We start from the raw sequence: 12,571 nt of genomic DNA on the forward strand, positions 1-12,571 counted from the left end.
TAGCGAGTGAAAATGCCCTGTAATGAAGGCAACGATGTCTTCTAGTGAATTTATGGTTTTTTGCAATGATAACTTTGATTTTCTTAATGTGTATTAATATCTCTTCAATATTACTGTGACGTAGGTAAAATCTGAAAGCAATATTTTGGATTCCAGCTCTTTGGAAATAAATGGACCTGATGAGGATCAAAGTGGAGAGAACAACATTACTCAAGATGTCATCTCAGAAGGTGTTGATTGTTTGCGAGATGATCTTTCTGCTAGAGATCCAACTTTAGTTTTACATCAGAAACCAATGGGCTCATCTTCTGTTAAAGAAGTTTCAACTGCCAATTCAAAAATAGCTGATCCACAAATATTGAATGACTCTTCCACTGATTCAGCAGATGGGCTGGTTAGCATCACTGCGGGAGTTGCAGAAAATGGTTTAGATGCCGAGCATGATGATGAAGGAAGCTCCGGCCATGATGAAAGTAGCTTATTTTCCTTTCGGGCTGGAATGCTAAAATTTGCTTCTCCGAAGGTGAGTCAAGTGGTTCAATTAGAATACACTCAGTGAGGGAATGGTAAAGTTATTGTCTTTGCTCTTATTAAACAGCCTGGTAACTTATTTCCAAATGCTGCTTGTAACATAGATGATTTAGGGTCGCTATTGTAGGTACAATTAGATCTTTATTAAATTTAAAGCTATGTCATATTTATGCAAATTATAGTTTGTCATTTATCAGCAAAATTGAATAGCTCAGATCTTCAAATGTCTTAAACTAGTATGGTATTCAAATTAGTGTAGGTTTAAGTTTTGAGATGCATGCTATTTATATTTGTCTTGTTAACAAGTTTTAGTAACATATTTCTAGGTTACAAATCCATCCGCTGCAACTGGAGTGCATGACTTGAGTAGATTCAGGGATGCACCTGGAGATGCATTGCTGGATGATTTATTTCAGCCACTTGGTAGGATTACAGGAGATCAAGCTGCAGAAGCTTCAACTTCTACAACCGATCATGGAAATGTATTATGTGATGCTGCTAAAAGTAACCTAGCTAAGGAACTCAAAGCTAGGATGGCCCAGAACCATGCGGAAAATGAAATTAAAGAACGAACGGGTGGAAAACTCTTGGAGGATGTGATGGATGTAATTGATATTGATGGCCCGGTGAATCTTTTTATTTTTATGGTGTATTTGCTTGAATCTAATGAATGTCATGCTGTGGGTTTTCGTATTATGCAAGTGCAAGTATTTGTATTGCTAGAAAAAGTATTCATGGACTCATGAATTCATGAGAACGAGATCTCAGTGATTATATTGACCTGAAATTATTGTCTTTCTTTTGGAAGGTTTTCGAGGAAAACTTGCCAGCAGAGAACATTTTTCTTATTCAGGTATTGATTTTCTCCTAATGTAGAGCTTTTAATGTTTATAAACATGTATTTTCTAGTTGTTTAATGTGGTGTGCTGCATGAATAAGTAATTGTTAATATACATACATACAGACATACATATATATGCATATATATCATGACCAGTTTAAAGCTTTTTACGGGCGCACTTGAGATTCATGTTTGCACTATATTTTTTTGATAGTTCAATCTTTATTTGAAATTTGTTTAAATTATTTGGCCATTATCATTTGGTTGTTGCTAAATCGCATTTTAAATGTTAGTTCTTGATTACATAAATTCTCCTTTTATTGGTTATATTTTTGGACTATTACAGCGACAGCACCCAAATCTTAGCTATTTACAAAGCTAGCTGTTATAATTGACTCACAATTAGCTGACTAAGGCTAGGGACAGATTTGTAATTCCATGGAAGTTATTAAAGAACTATGGAAGCTTCTATGGTCTACTTGGGAGGGGAGGCTTGTAGAGAATGAGGAGGCTACTGCAAGGAGGAAGATAGAACCAAGAAGGGGAAGGAAATCAGTCCAAGAAGAAGAAGAAAGGGAGAGGCTTCAAGAATTAAGGGAGGAGTGTTAGATCTTGTATCAAGATAGTTTCGAGAGAGAGAGAGAGATCTAGAGGTGTGTTCATTCCTTGATGTAAAAGCCTTGTAATTCTTCTTTGCCTTCGTGAATTTGTTGGCGATTCCCTCCCGTGGATGTAGGTCTATGGACCGAACCGCGTAATTAGTTGTGTTCTTGTGTTTGTGTTCTTGCATCTCATTTCTTGCAGATTTCTTTCTGTTTTTCCTTGTTTTGCTCGCTGCTTTTTCCCACATCTTGGCTACAGGAGCTGTTCGAATAGTTCTGCAGATGTTCGACTGTCAAGCAGCCTACAGGTGTCCAAGATCAGGAGGAATTTGACATTCCTTCTCCTGTACAACAAGTTGATTCTCCACGCTTGTAGCAACCATTCGACAGTCCAAGCTTCTTCTTAGGCATTCCAGTGCTCTTGGCTACAAAGAGTTCGGTAGTCAAGGTTCTTGGCTACAAGGATTCAATACTCCAGACCGCAAGCATTCTTCGACACTGTAGCAAGAGTTCGACAATCCAGCTTGTGGTGTTCGACTCTCTTGCAAGACAGTCCAAGTCCTTGGGCTGAATGCATTCGGCAGCAATTACAGCAAGTTGAAGGTGTTCTTGGACAATCAAGTCACTGCAGCAAGGAGTTCTTCGGAAGGTTTCAGGTGTTCGGTGAAGCAAGTTCCAACCCTAGCATTTGTTTTTTTTTTTTTTTTGAACCATCAAACTAGTGTATTTGCACTAGCCACGGTAAAACCATTGGTATTTAACAAAAACAGAAAATATGGGGGTTAGGATTTTCTTATTTTGGTGAGAATTTGAAAATGGTGCTAAGAGGGTGTTTACTGTGTAAATAGCCAAAAAAATTTAGTGCAACTATCTAATTGCCCAATTTTTGGGCTAGTAGAAGTCCACGTGAGTGTTTTTGTAAGGTTATGCTGATTAGACTAAGAATGTCATTTGTCATCACAATATTTCTTTGTATGTATTCCTTCATTTAGGAAATTGCCAATCACCATACTTGATTAGGAATAATTTATTTTCTTTCAGATATTTCAGTAAATATGTTTCTGTTTCTTATTTTGTGGACTGGTATACCGACCACACTATTATATATGCACACATACATGCATATATATATATATATATATATATAGAAAGAAAGAAGCGTGGGAGAGCGAAAGAGAGGGAGAGCAAGGCCTATGTGAGGGAGAGGGAGGAGGTAGAGGCATGAGTTATGCTACTTTGTCTCCTATCATATGCACAAGCCATTGCTTCGTCATCTTTACTTTTGTTTGAACAAATCGTTGTCTCGTCTCACGGAGACGACTTTAGGGATTTCACCTTCCTATGGAGAACCATTATAAGTGACAGATTTCTTGATCACAAGCAACAATCCATCCTCCACTCTCATTCTGGTGATCTCTCTCTTTCGTTTGAACATATTGCAGAACTTCTAGCAAGCAGCAATCCTCGTCCTCCACGCTACTTCGTCTCCTCACGTATGCATGAGATCACAATGCTCCGTCGTTCGGCTCTTTCTCTAGACTCGTTCCATCATTCGTCTCTTCCGCTCAAATAAATCGCAATCCTTTGTTGTTTGTCTCTTCTGATCTACCAGATCACTCTGATCAAATAGTTCGAGTAGATCACATAATTGTTCTTCCTCTTCGGTTCGCTAAAGTAGAGGACGATACAATTCCTATGATCGATTCAACTTGTTGAACTCGTGGAAATTGAAAGTTGGGAACCTCCCTCTAGTTCTTGTTTGCTCGTCCAGTGGAGCAGTGGAAGTAAGGGTCCTCGTCTTACTTTTGTTTGAGCAACAGGTATTCTCGATTTAGGATTAACAATCTTATCATGGCTAAACATGACATGGCCTCACAATCTTCTTCCTCGGAAGTCACCTCTAGATTTGAGCATATGTTTTTAGTCTCTATCGCACTTGATAACTCCTCACATAATCACGAGTTATAAACTGCATGACCATGATTTTCTTCAATGGTCACTGTCTGTTTTAATGTACATTTTTCGCAGAGGTAAATGTGGACAATTCACAGGTGAAATTTCAGCTCTAGAAATGTTAGATTCCAAATATTGAGCCTAGAGAAATGATGGTCATATGGTTATATCATAGTTAATAAATTTTTTGACCACAGGGATTGGAGAAAACTTTCTCTTTTATAGGACAACCAAAGAGATGCGAGGCTACACATGAAATTTACTTTAGCATTGAAAACTCTTTATAGTTATTTGAGATTGAGACCAGACTATATGATCTATGACAAGGAGAATTGAGTGTTACTCAACATTTAAACACTATCTGACGTGGGGTTGGGAAGGGGGGCCGGCTAAACCGACCCCTGCCTTGTCCAGTCTTGCTCGACCGATCAGCCTCCCAAAAGGGGCAGGGTCAACCTCCCACATAATGCCCCTTTTATGTCCTATTTTCTTTCCTTTTATGTTACTCTCCTTTTTTATTTCTTGTGTATTTCATGCCTTCATTTTCTATTATCTTTCTTATTTTGATCCTTACATATTCTACTTTCTAATTTCTATTATTTATAGGTGTTATTATGCTTCAATGAGGTATGTTAGGCAGGAGTCACTACCTGTTCTTTTTAAGATATAGCTTTATTACTTGGAGAAAAAGTTGCACTTCTTAGATTGGAAGAAAACGGAGAAAATAATTTTCAAATAACATCAACTAAAGCAAGTGCTCTATCCAAGTTCTAACACATCTACTTATACTAAGATAAAATTAAACCTTAATTATAAATCAAATAAATTAGATGGGCCCATAAGGGCTGACAGTCACCATTAAGAATGAGATTTTTTGATACTAAATTGTGAGTCTTTTGTCACACTCGTCCTGATCTGATGAGATGTTCCCTCGACAGTATCCTCTGATAGAAGAGGCTTCATCTTTTTCTCTGGAAGCTTTTGGATATGCATAGTATGACAATAAGTTACTGACGTTAAAGGTAATAAAAATATTTTAGCCTCTCAACAGATCGATCTTGTATGTATTGTTACCTTCTTAACAATTTTGAAGGATCATCAGCTTTAAGTTTGAGCTTTCCAGTGTGGGAAATCTCTTCTTTAATTTGATCCACATCATATCACCTTTTTAGATCATAGCTTTCCTTGAACTATTAGTCTGCTTCTGATATTTTGTGTTTTGATTAGCAATTTTCTCCCTTGCTTGTGTGTGATTGAACTTTCTGACTCTAGCTTCTGCTTCGATAAACTCATTAGCCGGAAATATTGACACAAACCGCAAATGTGTGAATGGTGGACTTCCAGGCAAACTCAACTTGATGAAGAACCAAATCTCACTGTCTAATTTTATTTTCTCGCCGAAAATCTGAAGAGATTTTTCAAAATGTAATTCTTCACATTTTCTTGTTTGTTTGTGGTTGTGTTATTAAATTGAATTGGAGTTTTGTAATCGGCTTACCTCATAAGGTTCTCCAAAAATGGCTTTGAAATTTTCACGTTCCAATCTAAAGTGATTGTCAGAGGCGTTTAATGAAGACAAACAATTTCTCTGAAATATAAATCTGCAAAATGTTAGACATCAATTATCAAAATGATTCATCTTGGAGAAGCAGTCCACTACCACCGTAATCAAATCTTTGCTCTACTGTGTCCAGGGGAGACTAAACAAAATCTATGCTCACATTTAACCAAGGTCCCTTTGGAACAGGAAGTGAAATGTTACAATCTTATTTTCTGTCGTAAGGTCTTAGCTAAGTGACAAACTCTGTATCATCTAAGATGCCACCTATTCATGTCTCATATCAATCCAGGTGAATAAAAATTATTTTTCTCTAAGGAATGAGACTTGGCCATAACATATTATCATGTTATTCATTCATTACGACACTCTTATGAAATAGCTTCCTTGAATGAACTTCTAGAAATTCATAAACTGTTTTTAAAGCATAAATAACCATAAGATCTGTGATACTACTCCGAAGGACTCTCCTGATAACAAGCTAAAATCTCTTGAAATTTTTCATCAGGCATATAGATCCTTATGCTCCTCGAATCCAACTTCTTTTAATTGCTTAGTAGTAATCAACAAGTGACAGCAGCTTAATGCATCAGGTGCCTTGTTTTAATTCTCAATTTGTGCTCCAGTACAAAATAGAATTTAAAAGAACTTCATGTAGGAGGCATGTCAACTCTTCAACTTGCGCAATATTGAGCCTTTTGGGGCTTTGCAAGCTTAGGATGTTTCTTGGTGTTGCACAAATTTTATCCGCTTCTGGCATCAGAAATTTAAGCTTAGAAAGGAGATTAGTTTTTTTGAAGATTAAACTTATCTTCTACTTGCCAAGTAAAACTCTACCAAGCTATTTAACCTAATTTCAAATTTATTACTCACCTCACCTTAATTATTTTTGCAAATCAAACCTGCCGCTTGTAGCTTTATGAAAAGAATATTGTTGGCAGCATGAATGGATGATCTTCTTTAATGGTTTTCTTATTGATAGTTTATTATGGGCATCTTATTTAGAGGTAGTTGGTGGGTCTCGACAAGGTTGTTGACAAATGTAGAAGAGTAATTGATGAAGAGCTTTGAAATATTTAAAATGGTGTAATGAGGAGAGTTTCAATGGTGCCCTCGGTAAATGATCGGTGTTTACACTAAATTGCTTCTATTCTCTTGGGTTTTGTTTTTATTGCAGTAAAGATAGAGAAAAGAAGAGAAATTTATTATGATCTCCTTTTTTGACTGTCTATTTTTTCTATGATATGGTGAAAGCTCTATTATTTTGTGTGGTAGTCGTCATAGGCTTACTTAAGCCGAATTATACAAAATTTGGTTTCCTTTGTGTAGTACTTGATCCATTTTGCATTTACTTGTGATTTGTCATCCCTATGTTCTTGCTTTCATTTTGGGCACATATTTTTCTACAAAAAACATGCTCCTAAAATTTTGAGGCAGATGAACACAAATGTGAATCTGACCTGCTGATGTCCTTTGTAACGGATACAGTATGAAGCTATTTCCTAGGAACAAAGGATCAAAATCTTCGTTCCACCTCTGTTTTTTATCTTCTTTTCTTCTATAGGTGAAGCTGGAATATGCTTTGCAATCCTAGATTGTTCATTTGGAAAGCTTGCAGGATTCCTTCTGTTAGTAATGAGGTGATTTAAAAAATGAATCATGATATTTGGTGGATGATGCTGTGCTTGATGCTCGACGGTGTAGATAACTTTGTTTTGTTTAAATGGTTAAGTAAATTCTTTCTGATTTTTGATAATTTACTGTCTTTGTGCGCACATTTTTTTGTTTAAAAGTTTTCTGTTGCTGATAAGATATTTGAGACTTCAAATATTTTTTTTCTGACTTTTGTACTGAAATTTTGGCTCTGCAATTATTTTAATGCCTGTAAACATTGACAAGTCGTTGCCTTGCTTCTTGGCTATTCTATTTCAATTTTTTTTCTAGTCTGTAGAGTTCAGCAAATTGGTTGGATTGCTGAAGCCAGAGCAACCGGAGTATGTAATTTTGTCTGCATGCAAGAAACTAGTCTCATTCTTTGTTCAGCGTCCAGAGCAAAAGCATGTATTTGTATCCCAGCATGGGTTTCTTCCTCTTATTGATCTTCTTGAAGTTCCAAGAAACCGAGTAAGTATTTTTGGTAACTCTCTGATGATTATGAAAATTCTCTAATTATTTCATAAGATTAACCAGTTTAATGGGAAGGTCAGGGATTCCCATGCTCTATTGGATTATGTCAATATTTTCATTCCTGTCTTTGTTTTCTTTGTGGGCCAAGTGAACTGGGTTGGGTTGAAGTGGTTAAAAGTTAATTGGCTTTCATAGGCATTTTTTTTGCAAAAATGTTTGATTGGTGGTTGAAATAAAATGATCTCTCTACAGGTCATATGCTCCGTGCTTGAGATTATCAACCACATTGTTATGGATAATGTTGGTTTCCAAGAAAATGCTTGTCTTGTGGGCCTTGTAAGATGAACATATTTGTTATATAAATTGATCAAGGAATTCTTATAATACTCTTTATGTTGGTCGTGAACTCCAATTGCAGATACCAGTGGTAATGAACTTTGCAGTACCTGATCGCCCTAGAGAAGTAAGAATGCTAGCAGCGTTCTTTCTTCAGCAGCTTTGCCAATCCAGGTTTAGATTTTATTTTTTTTCATTTCCATTAGTGTACTACCTTAGCTTCAAAGCTCTTTTTCGAGTTCAGTTTAGAAATTCTCTCTTCTTTTCAGTACCTTAACATTGCAGATGTTTATTGCCTGTCGGGGGATACCTGTACTTGTGGGTTTTCTTGAGGCTGATTATGCGAAGTATAGGTATGTAATTAGTTTTTTTCATATAATAAGAAGTATGCTTGTATCACTATGCACTTTCTTTTTATAGGGTTGTATTTCGCTCTTCATTAAAATTTATAGAAATTATAGTTTGACAAATTGATGTGAATCACCAGGGAAATGGTTCATCTTGCTATAGACGGCATTTGGCATGTATTTAAGCTTCAACATTCCACTCCTAAAAACGACTTCTGCCGTATTGCTGCCAAGAATGGAATTCTTCTTAGACTTGTCAACATTCTTCATAGCATGAATGAGGCAGCTCGTTTAGCATCTTTACAAAATGGTGTAATGGCACGACCCAGATCTGGTCTATTGGATGTTCCTCACTCACTTGGAGCTTTTGAATCACTTCAATTATCAGCTTCTTCTACTTCTAGTCTTGTTGCAACTGTGTTGGAGACGAAGCAGTTTTTTGGTGAAGCAGATAAGAATCATCCAGGCCATGCTCCACTGGATGCTTCTTTATCCAAGGCATCTGAAATGGTTACAGAAAATTCTGGGCACATAACTAACAGAGGGTCTTCAGCTGCAGCTTCAGAGGAACTTGAGAATTTGGGTTTGTGGAAATCCAATGCTTCTCGATTAGAAACGGACCTTCTTAGGCAACAGAGGGCGACTGATTCTGTTAACAGAACTTCTACAGACAAACCTATAAAGCATGTGGATCCTACATCGAATGGACATCCTAGTAGTGGTAACCCATTGTCTTCTCATAAGGATCAAGTGAGACCGCTGCTGAGCTTGTTTGACAAAGATCCACCTTCTCGAAATGTCTCTGGGCAGCTCGATTATGTACGCAACCTTCCTGCACTAGAAAGGCACGAAAGCATATTACCCCTTCTACATTCTTCAACGGAAAGGAAAACAACAGGAGAACTTGAGCTTTTGATGGCAGAATTTGCTGGTAAACTGTTTTGCTTTCTTTTAGCATAATGTACTTTAAATGCACACCTTAACAGCCATGTTATTAGTTTTAAAAGGTCTTGTTTGAGCATTTGAAATTTAGACCAAATTTATTGAAATTATTTTGGGTTGAAATGGATCGCTAAAGGTAAATTGTACTTTCATCTTCCATTGCACATTTCAAAAGGATTGAACAAGTTAGTTGGTTCGACGAAGTAAATCTTGTTATGTCCAATGCATGAGCCTAGATTTTCTGGAGTTCTTTTCTCCGCATCTGCAGCCATGCTCTGCGTTTGCATCCATTTATAAATCCTGCATAATGCTTCTTGCTAATGATGCCTTAACAAAAAAACTTACCTATCCACCCCTAGACTTGAACTTGGTATATCCTTTGTTGTTGTTGTTTGTTAGTGTGTGCAAAATGTCAAACATGGGATGTTGTCTTAAAAATTTTTAGATATATTAATTAATCGCCTAAAGAAATATTTAGTTTATCAGAAACATAATAAGTTAAAGATTGAAGTTTTATTTGATGCAAAGTAAGATGGATATATTGAGGATCAAATTTCTATTTTATGCTATTACCTTTGTGTTTGTGGGTGGATATTTCAGTTTCCTAGAAAATTAAAAAGCAGACTGTTGTGGCTAGATCTATTATTGAAGTTGAATATAGGGTTATTGTTCACTCTGATTGTAAAATAATGTGGATTAAAATTATATGAGAAGAATTTGGCTTCCCAGTCAAACAACTCATGTCCTTAATTATAATAAGTAGATATTTACATTGCAAAAAAATCGTATCTTCCATTAAAGAACCAAACACATTAAAATGGATTGTCATTTTATCGTAATGTTGTCTTATTTAAGAAACAATTACTTTACAAGCCTTCAGTGAAGAACAATTGGTTGATATCTTTAATAATGCCTTGAGATCATTTCATCTCTCTCAATCTTTGTGGTGATATAGAATTTGCTTATATAGATGCTCTGACTTTAGGATGATTTTTATTTTAGGAATGTACTACATTTGAAAATGCCATCTTTGGATAGTACAAGATTAAGAAATTATGTTTTATATTATTTTATATCCTTTTAATTGAGAAAATTTGTTCTTTATTAACTTTATTTTGTACTCTTCTTATATTACGATACATAAAACTGACATTCAGTCCATAATAACTCTAATTTTTTTCTTTCAATAAGGTTGAGCTAAACTTTCTTTATGCGCTTGTTGCATAGAATAATTTTTTTATCATTATTATTGTTTGTCAATGGAGAAAAAGGATTATGCGGCCGACCCCACTTAGTGGGATAAAAACTTGTTGTTGTTGTTGTTGTTGTTGTTATTGTTATTAGTCTCGTTTGCCTCTAGTTTTCTTGTGTTGGGAGAATTATTAGATAATTAGACTATGATTATATGATCTTTTATTGTAGTATCAAAATCATTTTCTAACATCATTAAGTTAGTGGCATCGATGCTTTTGAGACTTTTAAAGATTATTTGTTCATCAATCGGCTGCATAAATCTTTTTGCATTTGATGGAGATAGTTTTAATTTTAGGAGTGTAGGTTTGTTGATGATATCTTGCCTATATCAACGGTTTGATTTTTGAAAACCATCGGCAAAATTAGACTTTCAAATGAGGCTTTTATATATCATCTGATCATTTTATATATATGTTTTTTTTTGGAAAAAAGCGCAAGGGCTAATTTAGTAAAAAATGGAAAAGATACAGAAAGGTTGTATGAGAGAGCTTAAAATCTTACCTCACACAAAACAAAACACACAAAACTCAAATAAAACAAATATACATAAAGATAAAAAACCAAAAAGCCACCAAAGGGCGCAAAAGTACTAGGGACGTCCTACTTTTCTCCCTCTGTCACTAGTTCTTGGAATTGAGTCTGCTAACAAATTAGTAAGGTGAATGTCATTGCCCGAAGTAACCAAAGTATCATCCATCAAATTCCTGAGCTCAAGTAGGTCTCCATTCTTCTTCTTTCTCCTCGATGTATAGACCTGTCATTCCTCATCCGATGATTGACTCATTTGATCAATAGATTGTTCCAAAGTTGGTTGGACAGGTGTAGGTTGTTGCACATGATCCTCATGATCCTGAGTGACAGTTACAACTTGCTCGACCTGATGAGGCGGTAGTGACACAATAGAACTATTGCAACCTGTAATAAGAGTGATAGGTTCTAGGGCAAGTGAGGTCTGATGAATCTCCTTCTCACCCATGATAGGAGATTCCAGAGGCGGTTGAATGGTTGTAAAATTGCCTGCGAGAATAGTGACGTCTTCGGGGGCATTCTTTTGATGATCAATATTGTCAATAACTTGAAGTTGATCAGGAGGAGATGAAATCACTGTCTCTGGCGGAGCACTGTGTTTTTTTGGTCTGAAGTGTGGATGTAGATGGTGGCATTGAGAACTGGAGTAGTCGAACATACGACAGTTTGAACAATACGAAGGAAAATGTCCAATTACTACACCTTTTGCCAATACCCATGATGTTGTGTACCCAACCAAATTTCCTCAAAAATAGATAAAGTGATGTCTCTTTCACTAAGTACTCTGGCTTCTGATGGACGAGAAAGATTAAAAGTAGGAATGTCCGTTTTGAGTGGCTTCCCATAAGCTAAGGCAATAGCGTACAAAACTTTTTAAGTAAAATAATGAAATTTCAGACCATAGAGGCGAATCCAAACCAGAATGATCGGAGGTTCCGTATGAGGGTCAAAATCTATAGACCATTTGAGAATTTTCATTGCTCTGTTATCAATCCAGATTATCCTTCTAGCAAATAAACGCGTGTAATCCTCTTCATTATTAATTTGTATAAGAATGTGTCTTTCATTTAATAGTCCAATTTTCCACTCTCCAACAAGGTGCATAAGTTCAAATTTCTTGCAAATAAGCTCCATTTTGGGATGACCATATAGAAATTTCTCAACCAAATTCAGACGACAGGAGGAAACAAGTTGAATACCTTTAGCTTCTATAAAAAAGATGGTAGACTTCCCATTTTTCCTACCGGGTTTCTTGATGTCCTTTGCCCACTAAAACGAATGAGGGAAATAGCACGATTTAGGTGTACCTGAGGTGTGGAGTGAGGCGGCGTTGGCACCCGCAAGAGCAGCAGCATACGATCTGTTCGAAACCATCCCCAATAGATGGAGGTGTGGCATTAAGAACACTGAACAGAGGCGTTAAGAGCACTACGAAACAGCGCAGAAGCAGACGACGCCCCTACGAACAGAGTAGAGCGCAGAAGCGGCGACAGGACGATGAAGGAGACGCAACCTAACAGACCGCAGATCGTCGAATCCAAATTCTTTTATA

General features: G+C 36.4%; 1 protein-coding gene across 1 annotated transcript in view; it reads left to right on the top strand.

The window, feature by feature from the left end:
• Positions 1 to 12,571, top strand: part of LOC110020202 (MAP3K epsilon protein kinase 1-like) — a 37,434-nt gene that overhangs the window by 19,960 nt on the left and 4,903 nt on the right. Inside the window, exons 5-12 of the mRNA XM_020718216.1 lie at positions 125 to 523; positions 858 to 1,136; positions 1,340 to 1,384; positions 7,430 to 7,609; positions 7,865 to 7,948; positions 8,031 to 8,122; positions 8,218 to 8,301; positions 8,436 to 9,226. Of these exons, the coding sequence (XP_020573875.1) occupies positions 125 to 523; positions 858 to 1,136; positions 1,340 to 1,384; positions 7,430 to 7,609; positions 7,865 to 7,948; positions 8,031 to 8,122; positions 8,218 to 8,301; positions 8,436 to 9,226 (1,954 nt within the window). The remainder of the gene's footprint in view (positions 1 to 124; positions 524 to 857; positions 1,137 to 1,339; positions 1,385 to 7,429; positions 7,610 to 7,864; positions 7,949 to 8,030; positions 8,123 to 8,217; positions 8,302 to 8,435; positions 9,227 to 12,571) is intronic.

The sequence above is a fragment of the Phalaenopsis equestris genome, unplaced genomic scaffold (assembly GCF_001263595.1).
Source record: "Phalaenopsis equestris unplaced genomic scaffold, ASM126359v1 Scaffold000094, whole genome shotgun sequence".
NCBI classification, from domain to species: domain Eukaryota; kingdom Viridiplantae; phylum Streptophyta; class Magnoliopsida; order Asparagales; family Orchidaceae; genus Phalaenopsis; species Phalaenopsis equestris.